The 25,955-nt window shown below is 50.9% G+C and overlaps 2 protein-coding genes across 4 annotated transcripts in view; both read right to left on the reverse strand.

Annotated features, from left to right (window-relative positions):
• Nucleotides 1-555: 555 nt before the first annotated feature.
• On the reverse strand, nucleotides 556-12,209 carry P2RX1 (purinergic receptor P2X 1). Of its 2 annotated transcripts, none has more exons than XM_056506874.1 (13): nucleotides 11,886-12,209; nucleotides 8,524-8,671; nucleotides 8,064-8,135; nucleotides 7,566-7,635; nucleotides 6,991-7,087; nucleotides 6,677-6,757; nucleotides 5,334-5,475; nucleotides 4,099-4,229; nucleotides 3,412-3,502; nucleotides 2,670-2,735; nucleotides 1,973-2,065; nucleotides 1,410-1,457; nucleotides 556-1,093 (listed from the first exon to the last, which is right to left on the reverse strand). In XM_056506874.1, exons 1-12 carry the CDS (start codon nucleotides 12,020-12,022, stop codon nucleotides 1,413-1,415), a joined length of 1,173 nt encoding a protein of 390 aa, XP_056362849.1. In that variant the 5' UTR covers nucleotides 12,023-12,209; the 3' UTR covers nucleotides 556-1,093; nucleotides 1,410-1,412. The 2 variants fall into 2 exon arrangements, with proteins under 2 accessions (XP_056362849.1, XP_056362850.1); XM_056506875.1 differs by having other exon boundaries at nucleotides 556-1,096; nucleotides 11,886-12,205.
• Nucleotides 12,210-17,243: 5,034 nt separating this feature from the next.
• ATP2A3 (ATPase sarcoplasmic/endoplasmic reticulum Ca2+ transporting 3) overlaps nucleotides 17,244-25,955 on the reverse strand; it is a 53,520-nt gene continuing 44,808 nt past the window's right edge. For both annotated transcript variants that reach the window (XM_056506650.1, XM_056506649.1), the window contains one exon: nucleotides 17,244-21,964. In XM_056506650.1, coding sequence (XP_056362625.1) covers nucleotides 21,945-21,964 — 20 coding nt within the window. In that variant the 3' untranslated portion in view covers nucleotides 17,244-21,944. The remainder of the gene's footprint in view (nucleotides 21,965-25,955) is intronic.

Below are 25,955 nucleotides of genomic sequence, written 5' to 3' on the forward strand. Positions count from 1 at the left end.
GGGATCCACTTTCATAGCAACCAGAGTAAAATTTTCCCCAGAGAGGTAAAAAAAGACATTCAGAGTGGGACTATGCAGAAAGCCAGTGTTGATGTGTCCTGGAGAGTGGAGCAGGGCCAGCAGCACAGGGCAGGGTTTGCTCACAGGGATGTGGGGTTTGGGCACAGCCCGTGATGTGCAGCTGCACGTGGAAGATTTGAGAAGTGCAAATCTGCACAGGGGGGAGTTTAGTTCCTGGGTACACAGAGGTGGTTTGTGAGGTTTGTGAGGCTGCTGCTGAGGAAGTCTTTCTGACCAGCTGACACTGGCCAGTGTGGGCAGTGGAGGCAGAGCTGGCACAGGACAGGGATGGCCACGGCCGGCAGGGTGCCAGTGCTCCCTGCCAGCCAGCCTGTCTGAGCAGGAAACCCAAGTGACAACTCTGATAACAGCCCCTGCTCGTGGCAGCAGGCCCAGGGGCCCTGCATGGGAGGGCACTTTCTGAAGGAATCATCATAAACCAGAAACCTCTGCAAACACTGTGCTCTGGGGCAAGCATGGACACCACAAAGAGATGTAGTAGAAAAACTAAAGGTTTATTTTTTTTAATAAAATACATCCTTACAAAATAACCATTTTTCTCCCCGGCAAAGAGGCTGGGCCTGATTCCTGCCAGCTCTCCTTCCCTCCCCTTCTCAGTTTGGAACTGTCCAGTGGTGCTTCTGGGGCAGAAGAGGCAGCTGTGCTCTCCCCAGGGTCTGCAGGTGCAAGTGTTAGCCCTGGCACAGCCCTGGCACAGCCCTGGCACAGCAGGCAGGGTGCAGTGTGAGCCCTTCTGAGGGGCCTGCAAAGGCAGCAGAGCCAGTGCCCTGCAGCAGGGCTGGCACAGGGCCCCAGGATCCCTTAGTTTGACCCATCCACAGCATCATGGCACGTCCCACTAGAGGCTGTGTGCTGGCCAGCCAGCCCCTGCCCTGGCTGCAGGGCACCACCTTCCCATGGGCTGTGCTGGACGCTGCTTCTGCTGGTCTTGTGGCTGCAGATGGGATGGCCACTGAGTTTCAAGAGAAGAGGAGGAGGAAGAGGGGTGCAGGTTTGTCAGTCAGTGTGGATTCTGCTGAGAGAGAGGTGCACAGTGATTTCTGGTGTCTTGCCCCCCAGTGCCCTTCTTCAAGAGATGCTGCCATCAAAGATGTGATGTCAGTCCCACATCCTGCATCTCCTGCTGCCCATGCAATTGCTTATGCTGGGAATTCTGCCCCCACATTAGGCACTACAGCCCACAGCTCAGATCTCCTCCAAGCCCCCCTGGAGCCCTGCTGCCTTCCCTGAAACCCTCCTACTTCCTACAGGCCTTGGGATAGCCCCACGATCTATAGCCCTCATCCCTGCCAGATGTATGCTAGCAGGGCTGGGGAAACACCACTCACCTCTCACTGTGTGTTGTCTGGCTCCTTTTCCTTCTTATGTGACTTTGACTGAGGGTTAAATGAGAGAAAACAAGGATTCTTTTACAGACCTGCTCCTTTCCAATGCCAGGGAAAATGTAACTGGGCAGCAACTCCTAACCCCCAGTGTAACACATATTTTCAGATGAATTTGAGGGGAACTGTTTTTGTGTCCTTTTAAAGGGCATGAAACATTCCATGCTCATGGAGATGTTCTCAAAGAGCAGAAAAAAGAGACATTTTCTAGTTTGCTAAAGCACAGATCTCCCCCTGCTTCCCTTAAAGCAATGCAAGTGTTACCAGATATTGGAATATCTGGGGTTAAAGGCAGAGAATAAACTTAGTTATTAACCATGAGTCACACACAACATCTCAGTAATTTTGGAGAGGAGATTCATGGATCCCGTCTCCAAGAGTCCCAAGGGCTCAGGAAGGCGCCTGGTTGCCCCTCAGCGTGGATGTTTGTGTTACAGCACCATTACTCATGCACACATCCACACACTCCCCCACAAGAGCCTCTCAGGCAGGCACTCACTGTTACTTACAGGCTCCTGTTCTGCATATTTGAATTTCTTCTGCTTGTAATAGTCTCTTCCATGGAGAAAATGCAGCAGGAGCAGGTCACAGAGGACAGAGGCCTTGAATCAAAGTGCAGTTAGGTTTGGAGTTGCCCTCCAAGCTCACCTGGACCACTGTGTACTTCCAGTTTTTCCCAGTTTGTCCCACAATTTAGGGTTGCTTCATCCCATAACAAGGTAGTTGCTGAAGCCTCCAAATGTCCATTTAGGACAGGAGTGAAGTGTGCTGTGTTCAATGGTGGGTGATTTAAGTCAACAGAAATGACATGTTTCCACTTTAGGTAAGTGCAGAGCCCTTTGAGCCATGCCCAGGCCTTTAATGACCATAACCAAACTGGACTCTTGGTTTCTGTCCTGCATGAAATACTGGCAATCACCTGCACACCCTCCCTCAATGCCAGCTCTAGCTTGAAACCACCAGGATACCAAGAGAGCCAGCCTTCCCTTCATCAGCAAGGCAGAACCCACATCAGCCAGAGACCAGCAGGAATCTATTTTCCTGAGCTATCTAGGCAGGAGAGCACCTCCCTTCCCCCTTTTGCCCATCCTCTGATTCCCTGTAGCCAGTATTTCACAGCAGCTCAAGGACACTTCCCACGGATGTCACAGGCAAGAAGAATAATTTGAGAGTCTCCATATAGAGGCTGGAAATATCTGAACTTACCACTCCAAAAATACCAATTCCAGAGCCAATTGTGGTCATGGTCGGGATGATGTCAAATTTGCCTGCCTGGATAAAGTCAGAGAAAATAGGTAATAAGTTACAGTCAGCCCAGGGAAAAAAAAAAAAAAAAAAAAAAAAAAAAAAAAAAAAAAAAAAGGGTGCTCTAGCTGTAGGTGGGGCTCTGCAAAAGTGTCTTACAGCAACCCAAACCACAGCCACAACACACAGAGAAACAGGAGCTGGGAAAGAGCTGGTCAAACAGAAAAATATTGCAGGTTAATTCTAGGCTGAAATAAATTGAACTTACTTTCCTTCCTGTATTTTTCATATAAAAAGCTCAACCAAAACCAAGCAACCAAACAAAAGTATACACTTTGAATATTCTCCATGGGAACACAATAAGGAAAGCCTTCTCTCCCAGTGGGAAGAAAAAGACAAAATAGAAAAAAGCAAATGTTCAGCTTTTGGAAATACCAGTAAAAGGTTTTGAGCTTCCACACTCCCATCACAAAGTTTTTAGACAAAAACTGAAAAGCTGAAAGATGTGACCTATAAAACATGTTTTCCTCCTCTCTTCCCTTCCCCAGTATTTCCCAAGGGTACCTGTGAGCAGGCCAGCACCCAAGGAAAGCATTCACACTAGTTTTCCTGATGCCACAGGACCGTGGTTCTGTGTTACAGAGCTGTTACCTGCCCAAGGACATGGCACTGTGTCCCAGGGATCCAGAGGATCCACCCTTACCTTGCCATTCACCAAAATGTCCAGCCGGATCCCAAACACCTTGTAGAGTGTTCTCTTTTCCATCCCATCTTCCCTGTAGTATTTGGCATATCTGTGCAATTGGATGGTGACTGTTAATGGTCTGCAGGGTGCCCAACAGCCCCTGCAGCCCTGCAGCATCTTGGACAAAGATCTGGGAATGTGCCATCACAGACCTGCTCCTGACTTCTCCTTAAACCCCCTGAAGGAGCTGTGCTGTTGGCACCTCTCCTCTCTGTGCCTCAGTTTTTCTGCCTGCAGGCTGGAGTTCCAGCTCCTGCTGTTTGATCTGGTGTCCCCAGGTTCTGTGTGCAGCAGATATTGGTGAAGCACTAGTGACAGTGTCACACAGAGCAGAGGACAGAGACTATGAGAACACGTGAGATGATCCTACACCATCTACAGTGCTTCAATGGGCTTCCCAAAAGTTCAGCCAAGCAGGAGAGCCTGCAAGGGGGAGGAGATGGAAAGGAAATGGGCAATTTTGAAGCCAAGGGGTGTATTATCACTTTTCTAATGAAATTTAAAGAAGCTCTGGTCCTGCTGTCTGGCCCTGCAAAGATAGTGAGTATTTTTGAGGGACAGTCTCTGGCCTACCATCCCTTGAGTGGGAACCTGAAAGCTGTCACCTCTGAATTAGGCTTGGAGAATTAACTGGCATTTCCTTACCTGAAGTTGAACCCTGGTGAGACATTACTGTCATCATTGTAGAGGCCATGGAACTGGTAAATGGGTTTGCAGTACCGCAGGGGCCAGTCCAGGTCACAGTTCCAGTCGATGGTGATGCCCACCACTCCACCCTGCAGCCAAGAGGGGAGTCATGAGGTTGCCCCTCCTTGGACCTGGCCCACACAGAGAAATGCTTTCCCTCCTCAAACATGTCCTGTCTCAATGCCATGAGGTGCCCTGGCTCTCTGGATGCATGGACCCCACTGCTGCCTCAGCCTTCCTGAGCAGCCTTGGCTTTGTGGTCTGTACATAACCCCTTGCAGAGGCTCTTGTTTCTGCCCTGAGTGCTGGACACACAAATAAATCCATGCCCTCTTGTTTGTGATCAAAACCCAGTGCCCAAGGCATGGTCCTGAGCAACAGTGCTCACCACAGATCCTTTCTGACCCTTCCCTTGCCTGATTATGCCCAAGAGACTCCTCAGGAAATGCAGGAGACCCTCCTCCCTCCTGAGCTCACTCCAGGTTGTAAATAGCCCCAGAGGCTTGTATTTTTGCACCTTTAATGTACAGAATCTTAGAATGGTTTGGGTTGGAAGGGACCATAAAGACCATCTTGTTCCAAACCCTGCCACAGGCAGGGACACCTTCCACTAGACCAGTTTTCTCCAGGTCCTGTCCAGCCTGGCCAGGAATGGGGCAGCCAAAGCTTCTTTGGGCCATCTGATCCAATCCATGCAATATATGTTCATATATGTGAGCCTCTGATTTTATTCAGGGTCTGGCAAAGTTATCCCCAGGTTTTGCAGTGCAGAGATAGCAGATACTCCCACACACCACCCTGAGGAATGCCAGTTAAAGCTGCATTTTGGAGCCTGGGGAAAGACTGCAGTTAGCACTGTGCAATGAACAATATTTGACCATCCAGCTGGGATTTCCTATCTTAGTCAGATGGGATTTGGCCACACAGATCTAGTTATTCACTGCTCAAATTAAAACAAGCTGAACCCTGGGATTTACTGCCAGTGGGTCAAATCTTCTCAAGAGTTTCCAAGAAAAACGTAAATATTAGGCCATGTCCAAGGAGATTAATAATCTTTATGAGATAATTCTGACACTTTTGTTTTCTCAAGAATTCTTGAGAAAACAGAAAATCATCTTGAGAGCTGGGGATGATTGCACTGCCAGTGTCCCTCTCCCATCAACAGCAAGGAACATAATTTGAAATAGAAGTACCTTAACAGCCAGGAAGGTAAAATTCTGACCAGATTCCTTCACTATGTATCCCAGTTCAAACACAGGACATAAGGAATCAGTGACTTTGTGATAGGTGCATTTCTTCAGGTACTGCTTGGTAACACTCTCCACCAAGTTGCGCCTGTGAATGAAAAGAGAGTGAGGAAGACTCTCAGTAACACAATCATTTGGGTGGGAAAGAACCTCTAAGTCCCTCCCCCAGTCCATGTTGCTCTCCCATTCACGTGCCAGCTTGTCCATGGGCTCTGCTAGGCAATGCTCCAAGAGCCAACAATTCTTATCTGGGACACCTGATGGACAGTGAGTGTATGCCACACCTTTTACATTTGGCTGGAGTTTGCCATCTCCTACTGCCAAGGGTTAAAAGGAAAGGCAACTTCTTGCCTTCCATCCCACTCTGCTCTTTTGCCTGAAAATATCCTGTCTGTGAAGCCTATGGTTTTGTAAGACTTGTGCCTTGCTCAACCTGATCCCATTACTGATGCTCAGCAGTTAATTGTCAGCAGTGATTAAAGGCAGGAAGTTTCCCCACAGCCCAGCTGGGTTTGGCACAGCCCTTGCCACAGCAGCCAGCCTGGCCACCCTCACTGCCAGGACCTGCTCCCTCTCTGTGTCCTTTCAGGCTGTCCTCACAGGCCACCTCTCCTTGCAGCTGGGGGGATCCCCTCTCCCAAACACCTCTTGGGGTGCAGTGTGAGGTCAGCCCAGGACTTTGCCAAGCATGCTGGCTGCCAGGACATTTAACCTCTCTAAGATCAGCTTAGAGAGAAGAATCTGCTGTCTTCAGCACAAATAGCTTCTGTTAATTTGTTCCAAATCAGATATATAGTCAGTGCCATCACAAATCCTCTTACAAGTGTGGCGTCAGCCAGCAGCATTTCCTCCAGTGCTGCCAGGAAGGGGCCAACCCCACCCTTGGCTGAAACAGATGGGATCTGTGATGTTAAGGGGGACTCTGGCACCAAGCTTATCTGACGTTGTGATATTTTAATTTTATCTTCAGAGAATGAAAATTAAGAATCAGAGAAACTAGTATTTTCATGTTCAACTTGTGAGGGTAACTCTGGATAGTTTAATTCCAGAAATCTTTCCAGTAACTACAGCTACCAGCTGAGGTGGGACAGGTTTGGGAGGGAAATGTCTCAGTTCCTATGAGCAGCAGTTAGAGTAGTCCTGGATCCATGATGAAGTATGCAATCCTTGCAATCCTCTGTACCAAGCACCCAGTCACACCCATCCAGCTGAACCCACGGTTTCCTCTGAGGGACACAGCTGGAACAGCTGGAACCAACCAGGAGCCATCCCCCTAAACCTCTCCTTACCTGGACACCTTGAACTTGGGGAAGGTGATACTGTTCTTGATGAACAAGGTGAACTTCTCTGCTTCTGACAGCAGGGCAGGGCTGAAAAACACAAGTGTAGACTTGTGTCCATCACTTGGCTCTCCAGGCTCTAGAGAAAACCCCATTTGTGGAAATTCACCCAAACTGAGACAAGCAGACCCAGAAAACTGCTGGTCTCACCCCTTCCCTTTCTGGTCTTTCACAACACAGGCTGTCCTGGCCACATCCCATAGAGCCCCAACTTGGTCTGCCCCACACCAAGTGGGAAAGAGGGCAACAACATCATTCCTTACCTGGGAACATGGTAATCAACTTCAACAGGGCACCAGCCAAAGATCTCACAGGTCTTCACTGTGCTGTTGAAGTGTACACACTTGCCAGTCATAAGCCCTGTGGGGGAGACAGCTGCTCACACCCCTGCATCCTGTGAAATCTCAGCCTCATGCTGGGATGGATGGGACCTGGTTGGGGCTTCAACACACAAAATGCTCAGGGCTTTGGCACCTTTCTACAACAGGAAATTTATTGTGGCCTCTCAGCTCAGGGCAGAGGTTTCTCGTGCAATGCAGTACAGGGGATTTTTCTTGTTGAAACACACCTAAGAAAATGCTGAGCTGATAAGAGGACAACAGCTGGGGGGAAATGCCTTAGTCCTGATTAACCTTTTGTTGGCTGAGCTGTTTCCAGCTCAGGTATCTTTCAAAAGAGCAGAGCTGGACCAGTCCAGGTGAGAACTTCAACCAGCATGTCAGAGGCTTTTCCTAAATCCTGTCCAGAGCAGGTCCCCCAGGCAGGTGACAGCCCAGCAGGCAGCTTTTCTCAGTGTCTCACCAGAAGAGCAGGGCCCATCCCAGGGGGTGTGCCATACCTTGTCCCTGCCGGCTGTATTTGCCTTTGCTGCAGTCGCTGTCCCGTGTGCACAGCCCAGCATCTGGCAGCTGTTTGGAGAAAGCAGCCACCTCTTAGCACTCCACCCTGCAGCTTCAACCCCTCTGTCCCTCCTGCCTCACCAGACAGCACTTTTCTTGCAGGGTACACTGCTCAGCTGCAGCCAGAGCCTTGTCCATACTCTGCTTCCCAACCAAGGCTGTCCAGATAAAGCAGGAAAAAAGGGGCCATTTGTTCACTCCAGGCAGATGCTTTCATTTAAGCCTCAAGTCTGCTCTGCTTGATCATCTCAAAGGGAAGAAAACTTAAATGGATGCTGCCTGTTTTTCAGCACACAGGAGTCAGGAACAATGATATGGGGCCAGGCTCTGGTCTTTACTAAACTTCCCAATGTCAGAAAAAGTCTTCCCCAGTGACACCACCACAATCCCCCCGAATTACAGAAGCTGGGCCCACTGAAGGAAGTCAGTGCATTTACCTCTGGGCAGGTTCCTTGTTTCTGTCCAGGAGTAACAATGAAGTTGGTCATCACCACGAACGAGTTGTCCCCCTGTGGAGACACAGCCAAGGAGCTCACAGCCAGCACAGGGTCTCCTCTGTCAGGAGCCTCTCCCTGGGTGGGGACCTGCAGTGCCACCAGCCCCAGGGACAGTGGAGGACCCCACTTGCTCCAGAGGCACTGGAGGAACCCTGATCCTTTTGGAGGCAGCCTCAAATGTGCCTCCTCAGCCATAGTGGGTCACAAATACCAAATGCTCCCCAGGGAGAACCTGGGCAGAGGTTTGTGACAGGAGCAACCTCCTTTCCAGCCCAGGGACACCCTGTCATGGTTAGCCCATGGAAAGGCTATGGCAAGGACTCATCTGCACCCCAGCACACGGGGAAAAGCATCCACTGGGACAAAAGCAAATCCCTAACCCACCCACCCAACTCCTTACCTGGGGTGGGAAAACATAGTCCACCACATCCCAGATGTGAGGACCCAGGACGCTCTCGTTGGTCAGTGTCAGCCCTTTCAACTTCACTGAGACCGAGCTGACGATGCTGTCCTGAGACTGGTAGCCCTTCTCGTAGAGGAACACCCACCTGGACAGGGAGAGGTGGCAGGGTGAGCATGGCCACAGCACTCCTCCACTGGGGCCCAGTTCTCAGCACAGACCTGTGGACTGGGGCTTTTTCTACCAAGTCTCACCTGGGGAATCATTTGCCAAGTTTCTTCCTGCTGGATGAGGGACACGCTGCTGAACTTTCCTACCCTTTACTTGAGGCATGTGGTAGCTGCAGGACCTGACTTTCATGCCAGGATGGTGTGTTTTGGGCACTGGGACACGTTTTGTGGCTGAGGGTGTGTGAAGGCAGGTGGAGCAGAATAGCCATCAGTCATTTGGGGTTAAAGCCTACAGCAGGTTTGCAGCTTGCTGGTCTCAATGACCTACTCAGACACTCCTGATCTCCTGATCCACTGCAGAGGAACTCTCCAAAACTCAATGCCTCCAAGGCCAACACAGAGCTGAGTCTGGACATGATCACATCCAGAGCCACTGTTCCCCGTGCAGCAAAGGGAATGTGGAGCCATGGTGCTCCACAAGAGGAGCGGGTTAGGGACACTGCTGTGGCCAGAACAGGGCTCTGCCTGCCTTTCCCAGCCCATCACACATCATTAGGGAAGGTTCCTGACACTATTTAACCTACAGCATAAACAAGCTGCTGCTGGATTAACTCTGACTCAGGGAGATGATAAACATGGGCAAGCGACCATTTCGGGTAGTGCTGCCGGCGGCGCGGCGCATTCTCGGCACTAAAAAAGGAGAGATCTGGATTTTGTCCCCACTGCCGCAGGCACTGGTCCTGCTGGCTGAGACAGAGACAGCAGCCTAGCCATGGCACAGCCCATTACACCAGCCTGGTGTGTCAGCCTCACCTCTGACACCTGCCTGATGGGCAGAGGGAAAATGGGGAGCCCCAGGTGCTATCTGGAGGTTTTCTGTTTGGTGCTGGACCTTGTGGGGGCTTCTCAGAGAGGGAGCTTTTAGCTTACAGCTACATCAGCATCTTGGGACTGAGGGCAAGAGGATCTCAGGCATGGCATCTGCTCCAGTGCCTGGGGATGGGAGCAGAAATTCAGCACTGCTGCCACCCCAGCTGGGACACCCAGCTCCAACATCCTTCTCCAAGGCAGAAACCATACTGGGTTACAGTGGTTACAGTGGGCATCTTCCCTGCAGGAGGGCAAAACGGGGCAGCACCAGGGACAGAATGTTCCCTAGATCAGCCTCCAGCACAGACTCTGCTGCTGACCTTATCCCCCTCTGGAAGAGCTGACTTCAGACACACAGGACAGGGCAACCCCACCTCCCCTGCCACAAAGCCAAGGTCATGACAAAGAAAACAATTTCCCATGAGGCTGTAAATGCTGCAGCAAGTCCTGCCCAGGTTGTAAAAGTCCACTGGTGTCACTCCCTGATGTGGCAGAGCCCTCTTCCCTTGCTGGCCTCATCCTGTGGTTCAGCCTGCAGCTCCTTGCATTTGAGATTTCAGAAAGTGAAACCCAGAAAGTGCCTGGCCAGCAATGATATCACCTTATCATAGCTCTCAGAGGAAAGAACTGCTCCCCAGGGGTGACATGGGGTCTCACAGGGTGGTTGGCCCCATTTGTGTGCACTGATGGCACTACCCATGTCCTTCTAGCAGAGTTGTGCATTGCCACACATTTCCATGAGCATCCCGTGCCTGCTATGCAGGGGGGACAAAAGCTGGGAGAATGGTAAATAAATACACATCTGGCTGCCAAATTTGCTTTCAAAGGACAGAAAATCTCAGGCATTGTGGCTTGGGGAGGGCAGTGAACTGGGGGCAGTGTTGTGGGCAGGGAATTGTGAGTAGTGCTGTGGGAAGGGAACTGGGGGCAGTGCTGTCAGCAGTGAGGGGTCCAGGGGCTGCTGGGGCTGTGGGCAGCTGCAATCAGAGACAGCCCCTTGCTAGAGGAGCCTGATCCCAACAAACCAGGAAAAACGGGAATTACAGCAACTTTATGCCAGATTCCTCCCCTCTGCCACTGGCTGTAGCCCCTGGCTGATTCTCTTCCTGCTCCCTCCTGGTTGCCTGTCTCGATTTAGCCAAGTTGCTTAAGCCACGTTTCCTTAGTTGCTCTGCACAACCACCTGTGCCAGTTCCCCATCCACAGGAGCAGCTGCCCCCAGCCACACTTGGGACTGGAGCACTGGGAGTTCACACACCCAGTTCTGAGGAAAAACAAAGCTTCTCCCAGTAACGCCAGTGCAAAACTCTTTGCAACAGAGCATCCTTAAGATCTCGGCTGCAGTTTTGCATAAGAATTACCCCTGGGGGCCAAAGTGCTTATGAGCAGGGTGGCACCAAGTGAGGGTCCCACACTGATCCTCTGGGAAGGTTTTTACCTTTCCAGGGAGTCTGTGCTAGAAGGAGGGATGGGCACCTCTGCTCCCCACAGCAACTTGCTTTCACTGAGGCCTGGGAGCCACTGTCTTTCCTTTGCATGAGACACTCTGCACCCCAAAAATTACCAGGTTTTCCAATTCATGGCCAGACACCCCCTTCCCTTTCAAACATCCTGTCCTGGGGCCCTTCCCCATGAAAGGGTGCTGGTCTCCCATCACATCCCATAGCATCATCCCACACTGAGGGGACAGGAGCAACAGCCCTGGGGCACCTGAGGACACACATCCTCACCCTGCTCTGATCCCCCCTGCTCCACTCACTGCCTTTTTTAAGCAGATGCCCTTGCACCACGTTGGTTTTTGGAGCTGCCTCCCAGAAGCAAATAAGACCAGGAATTTTGGAGCCAAACTGCGTCTCGGCCGCAGCGTCAGAGTGGTGAACAGGGAGATTTATGGCCCTGTCTTGAGCCGCTTGGGTCTCACAAATCACTGCACTGGCCCCAGATGCCTCTTATTTAATATAAATGAAAATAAAAATAACAACAGATTCTCAGGCCACCGTCCAGCAGCTGGAGCAGGATCTGGATTCTCTTCAGCGAGGAGACGGAGCCCTGGTGTGCAGAGCAGGGCTGGGCAGGGATGAGCCTGCAGCCCACACATCCAGTAGCTTTTGGGGAGGGTATGGGGACTAAGCAGCCACCTACAAGAGCCATGGTGGGACACTGGGCTGCCTGGGAGCAGCCACAACCAGAGGGATGTGAAGCCATTAGCAACACCCCCCTGCTCCGGGATACAGGGGGTATAGAAGCCCTTCTCTCTCCATTGCTTTTTATCCCAGAGGCAAAGCACTAATTCTAGGGAAGGCAGGTGCTGCGGAGCCTTACCCGATGATGTACGCCAGGACGATGAGCTGGATCAGCCGGAAGGTCAGTCCCACCTTCTTGTTCCTCACCAGCACCATCCGAGGGGTGTCATACTCGAAGAGGAAGGAGGACAGCCTGTCCATGCACTTCTGCCCCATGGCTGTGCCAGGGCTGTGTCCTCGCTGCGCCCTGCCTCGGCCCTGCCCGCCGCCGCTCCGGCAGCTCCTCTGTTTGCAGAGGGAAAAAAAAGAAAATAAGAATGCTATCGGCGTGGCTCTGTGCACATCTGGGCTGTCGGGTTTCCTCCTCTGCGCAGGGATGAGGCTTCCTCTTCCTATAAGCTCAGGGCTGGGAGCAGCGGGTGCCCTACATGGTCTGGGGGTGGGACAGGGTGTGGGAGGGTGCAGGGCCACCCTGCTGCCAAGCCCACATGCCACCAGCACGAAGCCATCTGCCCGTCAGCGATGCTCCCTCGCCAGGCAGAGCATCCCTGGGGACAGAGAGGCTGCGAGGGCTCGGGATGAGCAGAGAGCACATGCATTCCTGGGGACAGCAGTGGGATGGAGGAGACTGTGGGGGTCCTGGGAGAGATTTTAGGAATTAGGATTGGGCTATCATCCTTCTTACCACCTCAGGCTGTGTGTCCTGAGCCCATGTCCTACTCTGTCTCCCAAAAGCTGCCCCAGAAAAAGGGTTGGGAAAAGAAGGGGAAGCACCAGAAAGCCCAGCTCAGCAATTCGGGGCTGACCCACGGAGCAGAAGGGCGCCCAGCTTGGCCCCTTCCCGTGGCCAGGCCAGACAGCTGGGGCTTGGCTCCTTCCCAGCACTTGCACTGGGCTGGGCTGGGTGCATTTGGAAGCATTTCCAGCATTTCCTGAATGACCCAGCAGTGAGCAGGGCCGGGCGAGCCGGGGTCACGGCGAGCGATGCTCAGCAGGGCGATGCAGACACCACTTCAAACAAAAATCACTGGGAAAGAGACTGGATTTGAAAGTGCCAGGCTGAAATCTGGGGGCCCAGAGCCACAATGGGGAGCTTTGAAGGGGGTTGGCTCATTGCTGGGGAAAGCAGAGAGGCTGTGGATAGGGAACCCTGTGCTCTCAGTGCATCCCCTGGGCAGCTCCAGGGCACAGCCCTGCAGGGTGAGCTCTGTGCTGGGGAGCACTGACCCCGAGCAGGGAGCACTGGGGCTCTGTTCCTGGGGGAAAGAGAAGATGTTTTCCCCCGAAATCCCAGCTCCCAGCTGCTTCAGCACTCCAGGCAGGGACAGGCTCCATGAGTCCCATTTCATCTGCTGCCTCCCTTGGCCTCGAAGGAGACACTTTGAGACACCAAGTCTGGAATAAAGGCCCTCCCTGCAGGAGGAAATCCTTTTGGAAGCAGGGAACATCTTCACCTGCTGGGATAAATCTTTCCTTTCAGGAATATTTCTTTTAGCATCACCGTCTCTCAAGTTCACTTGCTCACTGTCACATCAACCTTTCGACTCAATATATTACAGACCTGACAACTGTGAAATAAGTGGAACAAATCAATTACCTTTGCTGGGCAATAAGGAAAACTGGGGAAAAATCAACTGAATCTTTTATCTGAATCTTTTGGGCGCACCATGAAGCCTGGGAATCAAAATCAGATGATCCCACGTTGCAAGTGACGTGATGCAATCCCAATGCCCCAGTCCTCAGCAACATGGAAAGCTGTCAGACAAGGAGCCAAAAGCAAATACAAAATGCTGATGTTAATCACACAGATTGAAGGCTGATACTGCTATTGAGCGGAGCAGACAAACCTTATAAGCTTAGATATCTGTCAGGAGAGAAGCAAATAACTTACTGTATGAAACGAGGCCTTTTAGGGAAGGCTGCTCACCCTTGCCAAGGCCATGGGGATAATGAAAATAGGACAGCTAAATTTAACAGCAAAATGACTTGTAAAAGAGTCACTTCTAACCTCCTCTCTGGTACTTGGAGTTAATAAAGTGGTTATAGCATGGATTTAGCTAAAATACTTTCCATTGGGAGATAATGTGCATCTGCCATTTTATAATCTCTTGGAGCCATGTTGCAGCTGGTGAGTGGGGCTGGACCGTGTCTGGAGCAATGTGGAGAGCAGAGGACCCCAACCTGGAGAACCTGAACCTTTTCCTGGGCTGATACCAGCACCCAGCATGGCCACAGCATCCAAATGTTTGGAAAAAACCACCTGTAGGGCCACACCTCTCCCACACCCAGGCCATCCCTGGGATTGCCACTCCTTAAATGACTTTCTCCCACGGAATGCAGGCGGTTTGCACAGGCACTGCTCGCCCTGCAGTGGTGCCCTGGTGGCTGCCAACACCCCTGCCTGTCCCTGCCAGCTGGTTATCGAGGGACAGTGCCCAGCCTGCCACTCACTGGCCACAGAGCTGAGATCATTGATGCTTCCAGCTGTGGTGCAGGCACTGGGCTGTCCTGAGGCCAGGTTGGGATGTCTGTTTGCTGTGATGATAAAGGCATTACTAAATGTGATAATAAAAGCATTACCCAAATGAAAGCTAAAAATAGAATTAAGAGGAAGAGGTTTTTATCAGCCTATTGTGTAGGAGTGTCCCATGGCCCTCTGCACCAATACCCACATGTATCTGGGATTTTGGGGATGGTTTTATCTCAGGTTCCCACAGACACCAATTGGTATGGTGCTTCAATACACTCACAGCTATCTCCTCTGAATAACTTCTGTACTCCTGGCCTCTTCCAAGCAGAGCAGGCAGGAGGCACTGGGGGTGCCCTGCCTGGAGTGATGAGCTGTGAGTGCTGCTGGAGGAGCAGTGGCAGCTTGAGTTCACCTTGAGCTCCTCTGCAGAGGTCCTGGGCACTGAGGATGGGCTTGCCTAGGGCACAGAAAGTGCTGAATCTTGGACTTGACCTGAGCAGCACAGAAACAAAGGACCAAGTGGGACAACACAAGGACACAGAATAGAACTGAAAGTGTTTGAGGCCAGGCTGGATGGGACCTTGAGCAACCTGGTCTAGTGGAAGGTGTCCCTGACCATGGGAGGGGGTTTGAACAAGATGATCTCTATGGCCCCTTCCAACCAAACCATTCTGTGATTCTATGACTCTAAAACCAGGTAGAGATAAGGAAAATGAGCCCATCTAGCTCCACTGCCTATAGGTGGGGAAAAGGGAAGCAGAAACAGCAAATGTTTGGGTCTGAGATTGTAAAGACCTAGGGCCAGATTTCCCAAACACCCTCCTGGGTCAGCTGGCACTGACTGGTCCCCAGTGCCAGGGTTTGGCCTCCTCCAGCATCTCCAGCTCCAGCTGGGCCAGATGCCAAGGGCATTGAGGGCTGCTGACCCTCCAAGGGTATCCCTGGCAGTGTTGTGCAGGGCTAGCACAGGAGTCCATCCATGGCTGGGAAAGGAACTCCTTCCCCCTGCCCATTGCACATAGCCTGTGCTTGGAGAGAAAAATGAAAAATCTGGTATTTTTAAGTAAAATATTTGGAATTGCAAGTGCATCCTTGCTTTGAGCTGGGAAGGAACTGCTGGAGCACAAAGAAGGTTCTGGAAACCCCTGCATGGGGCTCAAGCCCACCCACAGCCAAGGAAGCACCCCTGTGGAAGGCATAAATGCTACCAGGTATTCCCAGGCTCTCAGACATTGATGGGGGGAAAAGAAAACATAAAAATAATAGATGAAGCTCATTACACAACCCAGACTCATGCTTGGCAGTGTCTAGCACCGAGCTCTGAATTTCAGCACAAAAATGCGCGGCACGCTGCAGATCCGTGGATGGGGAGGAGTAACACAGAGGCAAGGTTTAAAATATGATGGTGGTGCAGGGGGGACCTGCTGTGGCCAAAGTTGCCAAGAAGAGCCCCTGAGAGCTGGTGGCTTTTCCCAGTAATTTTGGCTGCCACAGCCCCCTTGCCCTCACCATTGCAGGAGGTGCTTACCCTGCACCACTGGCAATGGGAAGGGGAGGGTGGAAAAAAATTGGCAGATGGGAGCAAGCAAGGTCTTACAAAACAGCATGTTCAGTTTTCTTTCCAATTTTAACTTGTCCTTGACCTCTCTTCGCTCCTTCCCAGCAGGGCTGGCTTGGCTCTGTGCTTGTCCCGTGCTGCAACGCCCCAGCACATGATGTTTTTGGTGGTACTCACCCCTCAGAAGTGGCATTTCCGTCCCCCGTTGCTGTGACAACACATCTCCCTGGAAATACTTCAGCAACAGTTTAGCTGATGCCAAAGCAAACATGAACCTGAGGTGCTGGGGGTACCAAAAGGTGTCAATGGCCCTGTGGCCATTGTGGCCTCCAGAAATGTGGATGCACATCCAGTGTGGGGGCTGGACCTGTGCCATGGGATACAGGGACCCTTTTTGGAAGGGTAACACCTGTTTTCTGAACCATGCATTCAAAGGACAAGCATAGCCCCAGGTGATGGTGCCAGGGGTCCAGGGACTGACACAACATCAGGTGGGGAATTTGAGGTGGTTTTTGGCTTCACTGCTGTGTTGTGAGACAGCATTTTTGGTATGATGGGCTGGCTTGAGGGTCACCTCCAGCCATGATAGGGGTGCTCCTCCTGCTCTGACATTAGTCTGCACCAGCAAAGAGGAGGCCAAGCAATGGTCTTTTCCCAAAACCAGCATGTGTCAGGGTATCCCATGTCCCTCTCTGTAACCCCCCATGGGTTACAAAGCTTTTGGCTTACCTTGTGCACCACCTCTGTCCTGCTCACAGCTTTGGGAAGGGACTTATGGGGCCACATCCCAGCAAAAAAGCACCAAGGGTGGATGTTGCCATGAACACAGATTTGCTCCAAAACAGGACCTGCAGCTGGATCAGGATTTTCTGCTTCAAACATCACCATGAGATGGAAATGCATGGCCCCAAGCCCTATGCCATCCCTCCAGAGGAGGCCAAGTTAGTTAATTATTATTTATTTCCCAATTATTTCTTGTGGAGGTTATTACAGGGCTTATTTAAACCTCCCCTCCCAGCTAGGGGAGATAAGGTGATGACTATTCTGGATACAGTCAAAATTAGCACTGTTATTTGTATTCTTGTGCCCCAAGAGTGAATTCAAAAATTCCCAACAGTCGTATTATGCCACTCCGCTCATTCTGCCTTTGTCATCCCATGCCAGGCACAAACTCAGCTCCATTTCTAGTTTGGCTCCTCTGAAAACCCACAAGAAATCCTGGTCTGGTGAGCACAGCTCCTTTTACGGCTGAAGAATGTCCTCAGGCACTCCCGTATGGCTCCATGGGCTCCCAAATGTCCCCCAAATCAGCCACAAATGGGACAAGAAAAGAAAAAAAAAAAAAAAAAAAAGAAAAAAGAAAAGGTAAAACAATAACAACAAAATAGACAAAAAACTCTCCACAGTCATCCAGTAAAATTGCTTTATTTCTGTAATTTTCTAAGTATAAAACAAATCAGCCCAATATTGTGTGAACAGAGTGGATTGTATGGATGTGACCACAAGGAGCCTTCCCACGTCTTCCCGGCACACCTGGCTGTTTACAGTCAAAGGACACGGTTTAGGAAGTGGTAATTTAGTGGAAAAATATCTCTCATATAATAAAATAGGAAACCTCATTTCTTTCAGTTCTACCCCTCAGATAACACCATCCCACCCCCCCAAGATATAACAATTTACCGTTTGCTATGAAGCACAATCCCAGAGATTTCTACATTTGGCTGTTCAGGCATCTCATATAAAAAAAATCAGCATATTCCCAGACTGAAGGTACTGAGGGTACCCACTGGCAGTCCAGTGGTCACCCCCCTCTTGGTCCCAAGTGCCCATCACTCCAGGCACACACAGATTTTGGCTCATTTAATGCCCCACTCACACCAAAAGCTGAATGGCACCACAAGAACAGGTCCAGGGAGCACAGCCTACCCTGTGTCTCCTCCTCACTGCAGCCCTGCAAATCCTAACCCCAACTGTGCCACACAAGATCTGCATGGGGTAAAGCCCTCTCCTTGGTCAGTGCCAAAATCCTGAGTGTCAGGCTGTCTCCCCGACAGAAAATGCCCCTGCAGAAAAGGGAGGAGAAAGAGCCCAGATGGGGCTGAATCTCTGGCATCATTGATACAAAGTGATGGCCATGCCAGGTATGGTCCAAAAAGCAAAAATCAAGTAAGTTTTAGGAGTTGGCAGGGGGGACTCTGGTGTGTTTGAGTTTCAGGAGTGCTGTAATGCCAAGGTCACTGAACCTCATGAACATCTCCCAGCCAGGGCCCCTGCACAGCTCAAACCATTATTCAATGAGTTTTGGTGGAGCAGGACCCTGACTGGAAAGCAGTATTATCAACCTGATGTACAAAAGAAGGTCCAAAAATTAATGCTGAGTCTTCCTATTGCTCCTCTTTCTGCCCTCCACACTGTGAGCAGAAAATCCCACTCAATCCCAGATTTGATGCTCTTACAGGAACAAAGTCTCCCAGCCCCACCACAGAGCCTGTCCCTCCTGCTGCCCTCCCCAGTGCCTGGTGGTGCCATCCAGCCTTGGCTGAGCACAGCATCACCAGAAACACACACACAGAATGTTCACAGTGCCAAAACCCCAAACACACAAACACAAACCTCACCCAGACCTGTGCCACACAACATAAATAAAATGCAGGGTGCAGCACTTTCCTCTTTTTCCTTTTCCAACCTGCCTCCCCATGGGATCACACACCACAGGGGGAAGAGCTCAGCCACCAACTGGCCACAATGACACAATATCCCAAAACAGTACAAAAGACTTTCCACAGCTGATCCCACTGGTGTTTACCCCAGGAGCACAGGAGCTTTCCCTCCCACCTTGGCTGTACCCCAGCATGGTGCTTGGCCCCTGAGGAAGGAATATAAAGTGCTCATGGATAATCCCATGCTGCCATCCAGCACATCCTACACCCTGCATCTCGTGGAGGATCTGTCCCAGCAGCCCACCAATGCTAAAGGTCTTGCTGGAAAGATCTGAGTTTTATTTATAGACTTAGAATATGCCAGGCAGCACCATCAAAATAAAACTAAAAAGGAAATAATTCCTAACTTCTGTTGCCAAGAAAAGCAAGGATCCCAGAGGTTTGCCCCTAAGCTGCTTTCTAAAAAAAGCTTTAGGGCAAAACAGCCACCCATTGTCCATCTCCCTTGTATTGCACAGTCAGATGCCTTGGTAAGACACAAGAGCCTATCCCAAAGTGATGGTCTTGGCTCTGGGATCTCCAAGTTCACATAAGAACATGTTCCAGCCTGTAAAAGCTCCCAGCATACTGCTGCTGGCACACATGCAATAAATAACTACTCTGTTATTTATCCTGACTTTTCACTGAAGAATAAAGGAAAAAAGTACTTACATCTATGGATATTTCTCAACCTCATTAAGATGTTTGAAGTATAAGGCCCTGTAATCAAAAGTATGGAGTGAAACCTGTACTCCAAGGAATTAAAGGATGGGGGGAGGGACCAGAGATGTGGTCAACCATTCAGAAGGGGAAATGGGGACGTGTCAAAGTGGTCCCTCCTAGCAAGGGGGCCACCTGCTCCAGGCAGCTCTAGTGCAGATCACCTGGGCTATTTTCTAGATAGATCTGAAGGCTCACAATAGAAATAAAATGCAATTTGCTGCTGCTGGAAAGAACAAGCTGGGACACAGCTCTGGTTTCTTGCCCATGATGGCCCAGGGGTTGGTAACTCACAATTGTGACCCAATGATTGCATGGACAGACTGACCCTGCCTGGGCTTTTATACAAGAAACTTCTCCACACCACACATATTTGGGTGAAATGAATAATCCTCCACCAGACATTAAGTCCAGGGAAAGCAGTGTAACTCAGGTGGTGGATGGACCAAGCAGGTTCCTGTAGGCACAAGGGACAAAGGCCACCAGTGCCAGGCAGATGCCACTGGGCAGCTGCAGGCCCTGCTGGACCCTCCAAACAGGGCTGGGATGCTCTGAATCCAGTCTAGGCTCTGAATCCAGCCCAGCTTTCCCCAAACTGGTGGTTAGCCTCAGAGAAATAGAGAAGCTGCTTCTTCTGGTGACACTGAGCTGGAACTGGACTGAGTTCCCACTGGTTGTTTCTCTGCACACAGCGATGGAGATGGACTCAATCATCTTGGATGTCTTTCCCAGCTTAGTCCTGTGACCTGTACTAAAATAAGGTGAAATCCACCCTTTTGAGGAAGGGCAAATCACATGTCTACAGTCTTACTGAAGCCTTATTTTGAAGGCTTATACAGTACCTGGGTCATGTCCTGGTTCTCTGCACCAGGGTGGGTCTCATCCATGGTGAAAATCTTTGAAGAGGAATTAGTTATCCCGTGGGATCAACTGATTAGGTCATTTAGACAGAACACATTTGAAAAATAAAACTTCTTCAAGACCAAGTATAATAAGATTTTAAAAAATCAGCAACAATCTTCTAACCACAGAGTATCTATAAAGATCTTTTTAAAGAGCTCCATATTAAAATTCCTTGAATACATTATATATTAAATACAGTAACAACATTTCATGCAAGGTTTTCTGTACAATAAATCAGCTCAGTAGTATAACAATTCTGTACATTCCCATTGGTCTGGGGGCTCTGCTCATCTTCAATGCTGGTGATGGAGAAAAGAAAGGAAGGATGATATTTGGCACCTACTGTATGGAAGGAGAGAGGGTCTTGCCCAGATGATACAGGGAAACACTGGAAGCTTTTAAGAGGCAAAAAGTAAAAGAGAAAACCCAACAGCAAAGGAGCAAATGCTATCCCAGACCCTGGCTCTAGTGCTGTTGCTGGAATGTAAGAGAAAATAAAGATACAGGCTCTGGCTAACTAAATATCATCAGGATGGATCCTAAAGGACTGTGAGGAAAACAGGAAGGAGGATTTGGAGAGCTGGAGAAGAAACCAACCACTATCAGCTTCTTAGCTAACGCAGCTCAATGGATAAAGATAAATTTTATGGATCCCAAAATCCACTCCTGATCTACAAACCCTCACTCCTGCTGGGTAAAAATGCCCAGAGGGCAAGATAAAGTTGGTGCCTTACAAAAAGGGATGCCACAACAAACACCACTCACAGAGAAAGACCACGATATGTACAAGCATACATTCATTTCCATCCTGATCCCTAGGCAAGGATGCCCTATGCAAGTCAGTGATGTTCTCCAAAGCAGAGCACATGAAGTCATGGATGTGCTCCTAAACACTGAAGCTCTACTCCTGCTAGGGAAATAGTTAAAAATTCACTGAGGAAAGAAAGTGTGACCAGGAAGGAGTGGTGGACATGAGGGATGCAAGGTGGGCATCCCCTTGCTTTTCTTTACCTGGCTGCCCCTACAAGGAGAAGGACTGCCTTACATAGTGCAGATGGGATCTAGCAAGATGCCAGCTGGAGAACAGACAGGACTTCATTGTGCTTTGGTGCTGATGAGCCTGAGAAGGTGCTGGGCTTTCCAAAATGCAGGGATCAAACAGGACAGCATGATAAATAGGGAGAACTTCACCTTCCACCCCATGCATGTGATGTATAAACACCCATCCATGAGATTCACACCAATGTTGGACACACTTTGAAGCTATGCCCAGCTGCTGCAGCCCCTGGAGCAGAGCACAGCAGCTCAGCTGTGGGCATCATCAAGGCTCAACCCCAACACACAGCCCCTCTCCTCTCTCCCTGCCCTCACCCAGCCCCTGAGGCTACCTTGTGCATCCCATCCCACTGCAGGATGTGGCCTCAAATCCCACCTGCCTTACTCTCTCACAAAGGCCACCTTGCCTGTGCTCACTCAGCCAGGGTAAAAATCAGAAAGAGGGTCTCGAATTTGGCAAGAACAAATCCCAAGGAACCACGTTAACAACGATTCAGATCCACACAGCTCCATCCCCAAACTCTGCACCAGCTGTCCAGTAATTGCACTCCTATGTACAGGAAAAAGAAAGCTACAGAACAGAACAAAGTCAGGATTGTTTCTTTTGGAGGTTCACCCGTGTTTGTGGGACGCATGCATGTCCTGCTGGCTGCAGCCTGGGCACACATGCAAGGCTTCAGTCCGAGTCACAAGCCAGGGATCCTCTAGCTCGGAGTGCCGCCCTCGAGTCGCTCATTTCTTGTCCTCTTCTCCTGAAAAACAGGGTAAAAAGAGAAGGAAAATTAATGGTGAGGGTTCAAAAGCAAACCAGCTCCGTGTTTTTGTTCCCAGGAGCGGTTGCTGCTGGGCTGATCCCAGAGGAACTGGGATGCTGTCTGTACCCAGCTGGCCTGGCTGCAGCTGTGGCAGGAGGATGCTGGTCCCTGGGTGAGAAGGGTCTCTGCAGGAGGTAGGAAAAGGGATGAGATGGAGCCCTGTGGGAAGGTGAGTAGGCAGATTCCCTCCTTACTGCTCCTAATGTTATGCAGGGAAAAGCCGTGGCTCAGAGAGGAGGGAGCTCACTGCATCCTCCCACCCACCCCAGAGCCCCAGCCCTGCTGCAGCCACAGACAGACACTGCTCCACGGGCTGACACCACCACCCATGTAGCTACACCCATAAATACCTCTAAAACAACGAGCAAGGACCAACCCTCATCACAGCCACTGTCCCAGGGCTGCCCTCCTACCTTCTCCCTCCCTCCAAAGGGATTGGACATGGAAGGTAACAGGCAACACATGGCCTGTAGGAAAGGGATGGTATCCAGCTTGAACTCCATGTGAGCAGCCTCAAAATCCCTGCCAGAACTTGACTAACAGCAACTAGATCCCAAATTTCCAAGCAGTTGACAGGAGTGTCCCTGATCCCTGAGGCAGCAGCTGCCCTCCAGCCCAGGGTAGCTTGGTCTGCCCAGAACAGATTTTTTTCCTAAAAAAACACCCACCCAGAAGCAGCACTTGCTAAGGAGAGTTAGAAAAATCCCTTATCATGAATATTTTGTCAGTATTTCTCTATCTTTCATCACTGCACACATCACAAAATACATCTCACTGGGGACTGCTGTTCCTGTGCCCTTGATAAATAAGGGTCCTGCCCGGGGTCACCCATGGGGCTCCATGCCTGCTGCCAGCCCTGGTGCCAACAAGCTTTCAGGGGAATTAATAAATAACAGGCAAGAGAGAGGGAAAAGGCTTTTTTGCAACTTCTGCCAAAAGTTTTTTCCAGTGCTGGCTGCAGAGCCCAGCCCTTGTGTCCTGGGATGGAATGGTTTGCTGTGATGGCAGCATCCCTCTGGATGACACTGCAGGCTTTGGTGTAAAGGAGGGATGGTGGCAACTGCACTGTGTTAAATATCACTGCAATAATCAAAATTAATCTCCTTCCCTCTCCTCCAGCAGCTGAACAGTCCCCACCAGGTGACACACCAGTGGTAACTTGCCAACCATGGCACTTCCCCGAACACATCACCCCATGGTTGTGCAAACAGGGGGAGGATGCCCTGGCATGGGCAGGCAGGGGCAGCAAGGGGACATGGCTGCAGTGTTTAACCACAGTGGATGCTCTTCAGAAAGTTGCTCTCAGGTCTCTAAATTAACACAATCCTGGCATGGAGTGAGTCAGGTGTTTCCACAAGCCCTGCAACCAGCCAAGGGTCCAGCTCCCACATTTGCAGGTCCCTGCAAGCCAGTGTCTGTCTGTCCTTCCTCACACTGGTGACAGCAGCAGGAGGGATGTTTGCAGGGATGATGGGATGGTCCTGGTCCCTCTGGATGCTGCCTCACACCAGGGGTGTCACAGCCCTTCAGCACTTGTAAATCAGCAGCTGAGCAACGTGAGCTTAGCTCCTCCAAGGACAGCTGAGGCTTTAGGGGAGGATTTCCTTACTGCTCTGGACTTTCCTCAACAAGCTCCTGTAAAAGGTGCTGCTGGAGGGATGCAGGCTCCCACTGCCAGCCCAGATCACCTCCTTCACCAAGGGAAACACTGCAGCCCTTGTAGCTCAGAAAAATGAACATCTCCCCCATCACACCCTGAGCTTCAGCCCAGACCCTGGAGCCCAGGAGAAAACCAAAAAGGAAATTGTCCCCTTTGCAACACCAGGGCACCAACACAGCTTCCCTCTGCTCTTCCATTTCTAAAGCACCCACACACTGACATGTATGAAAAAACAGGAGAGAGGGGGAAATAACAACACAAAGCAAAGCAGCAGAGCTGTAAAATCCCCTGTGGAGATTCCAGCACTGGAAGGTGCAGCACCACTCTCCTGCAGAGCATCCCACAGCTCAAGGGAATACTTGGCCCATGGGGACACATTCCTCTGCCAGCACCCAGCCAAGGTAGCTCCATGCACAGATTACCCTACAAGGGCAGGCCAGGGCTGCAGGCACTCACTGCTGCTCTGCTGTGCCAGGGACAGGGATGCTGCCTCCCCTGCAGAACAGGGCCAGCTGCAGCACCCCTGTGCTCCTGGGGCACTGCTGGGGGTTCCTCATACCCAGGGTCAGGTGCATATGGGGACAGGGATGCTGCCTCCCCTGCAGGAACAGGGGCAGCTGCAGCACCCCTGTGCTCCTGGGGGTTCCCTCATACCCAGGTGCAGGTGCATGGGGGAAATGGGGGTTTAACAGCCCCTTTTTGCTGTATGCTGGAGGGTTTTTTGTGCTGGGACATGGAGATGCTGGTCCCTGCAAATTTTGGGCTGTCTCAGATGCAGAGCTCCATCTGCCCCTGGCAGGGAGTGTGATGCACTTGTCACTGCACTGCCACCTCTGCCAGGCACTCTCCTCTGGGAGGATGCTGAAGCCTAAAGCTGATGCCAGCTTTGCACAGAAGTGGCCAGAGCTCCCTTGGTGGAGATGTTCACGCAAGGGAGAACCTCACCTGCACATCAGCTGCAGTGGCAGAGACTGCAGGGCACTGTGCTGCCCATGGGACAGGGAACAGGGACCCTGTGGGGACAGGAACAGGGTGGGGTGGCCATCATCTTACACCTCCTGCAAAATGACCCTGGGGACAAGGACAAGCAGCTGCCTAAATGCTAATCTGCCACAAAAGACACCAAGTCAACTCCTGTGCATCCAAACTCCTGATTTTCAGCAGCCCTGCCTGTCAGGACAGGCATGGAGTTGTGCTGCAGAAAACATCTGCTTTGTGATTCTGCCCCTGCACAGCAGGAACTCCAACACCTGCAAGGGTTTGCCCTGAGATGGTGAACATGAGCAGGTGCAGGGACAGTGCAGCAGGGTGGCCTCAGCAGTGGGCTGATGGTGCACAGAGGAACATGAGCACTGGGGTTATCTCAGTGTCCTCCCCAGATTTGGTACTTCTTGAGAAACACTCAGAAAAGAGACAAAGAGACTTCTGCAAGGCCTTGGCACAGATGCCTGGAAACCTGCATGCCACAGGATTGGGAAAGAACAAACACTTGAATGCACAGAGCATGGAAAATATTAAAGATACTACAGCAAGAGATCCCTGGGGGTGGTGAGCCCTTGTGAGCCTGGCAGTGTGTGACAGACCCCTGAGAACATCTCCATGCTCCTGACCAGAACATCTGCAGCTCACACAAAGCCAACCTCAGCCATGCACATTCTCTCACTCTCACATTCACATCACTTCCCAAAACTGAGACAGTAGAAGCTTCAGAGGGGCCAGAGAGGAATGAAGACAGCCAGATATGCAAAGCATGTGAGATGAAAGGCTGGATGTGAGCAGGGTGATGGGGAGAGGAATGTAAGGCACTGAGACCACAGTGAGAACTGAAGAGTCTCAGCTTTCTGCTATTTCAAGGACAAGAAAAATCCAGTGTGTAATGAAACACAGCTTACCTAAATCTCATACAAGGAGAAAATTTTACATGCAAAACCTGAATCAGCAGAACTCACAGCTATACAGCTGAACACCCTTGGCCATCCCTTGGAATGTCCCTTGCTGAGACCATCCCCAAGCACTGTCCTCAAGTGCTAGCCTGGCCCCTGGCCAAAACTGCCATCAAAGAGCTACTTCACAGCCTTGCTGGGCCTTATTTTGAAGCAAAACACAGAAACCACTGTGGGAAAGGAGATCCTGTCTGGGTAGAGTCCCCTGGCTCTATTATTGTATCTCTGCTCCATATCTGAGCCACGTCCACCCAGACATTCCAGGCAGATCCCAGCACACACAAGCAGGACCCTGCAGGAAGCACAGGGATGGAGCATTCAGGGA

The sequence above is a fragment of the Oenanthe melanoleuca genome, chromosome 19 (assembly GCF_029582105.1).
Source record: "Oenanthe melanoleuca isolate GR-GAL-2019-014 chromosome 19, OMel1.0, whole genome shotgun sequence".
Lineage (NCBI taxonomy): Eukaryota > Metazoa > Chordata > Aves > Passeriformes > Muscicapidae > Oenanthe > Oenanthe melanoleuca.

Bases quoted from the DNA above. Each gene is read 5' to 3' on its own strand.
- P2RX1 (XM_056506874.1), bottom strand. From the start codon at position 12,022: ATGGGGCAGAAGTGCATGGACAGGCTGTCCTCCTTCCTCTTCGAGTAT. The intron at 8,136-8,523 runs GTAAGGAGTTGG...GTGTCTCCACAG, and splicing joins ACTATGTTTTCCCACCCCAG to GGGGACAACTCGTTCGTGGT. The intron at 6,758-6,990 runs GTAAGGAATGAT...TGTGTTTTTCAG, and splicing joins GTTGATTACCATGTTCCCAG to CCCTGCCCTGCTGTCAGAAG.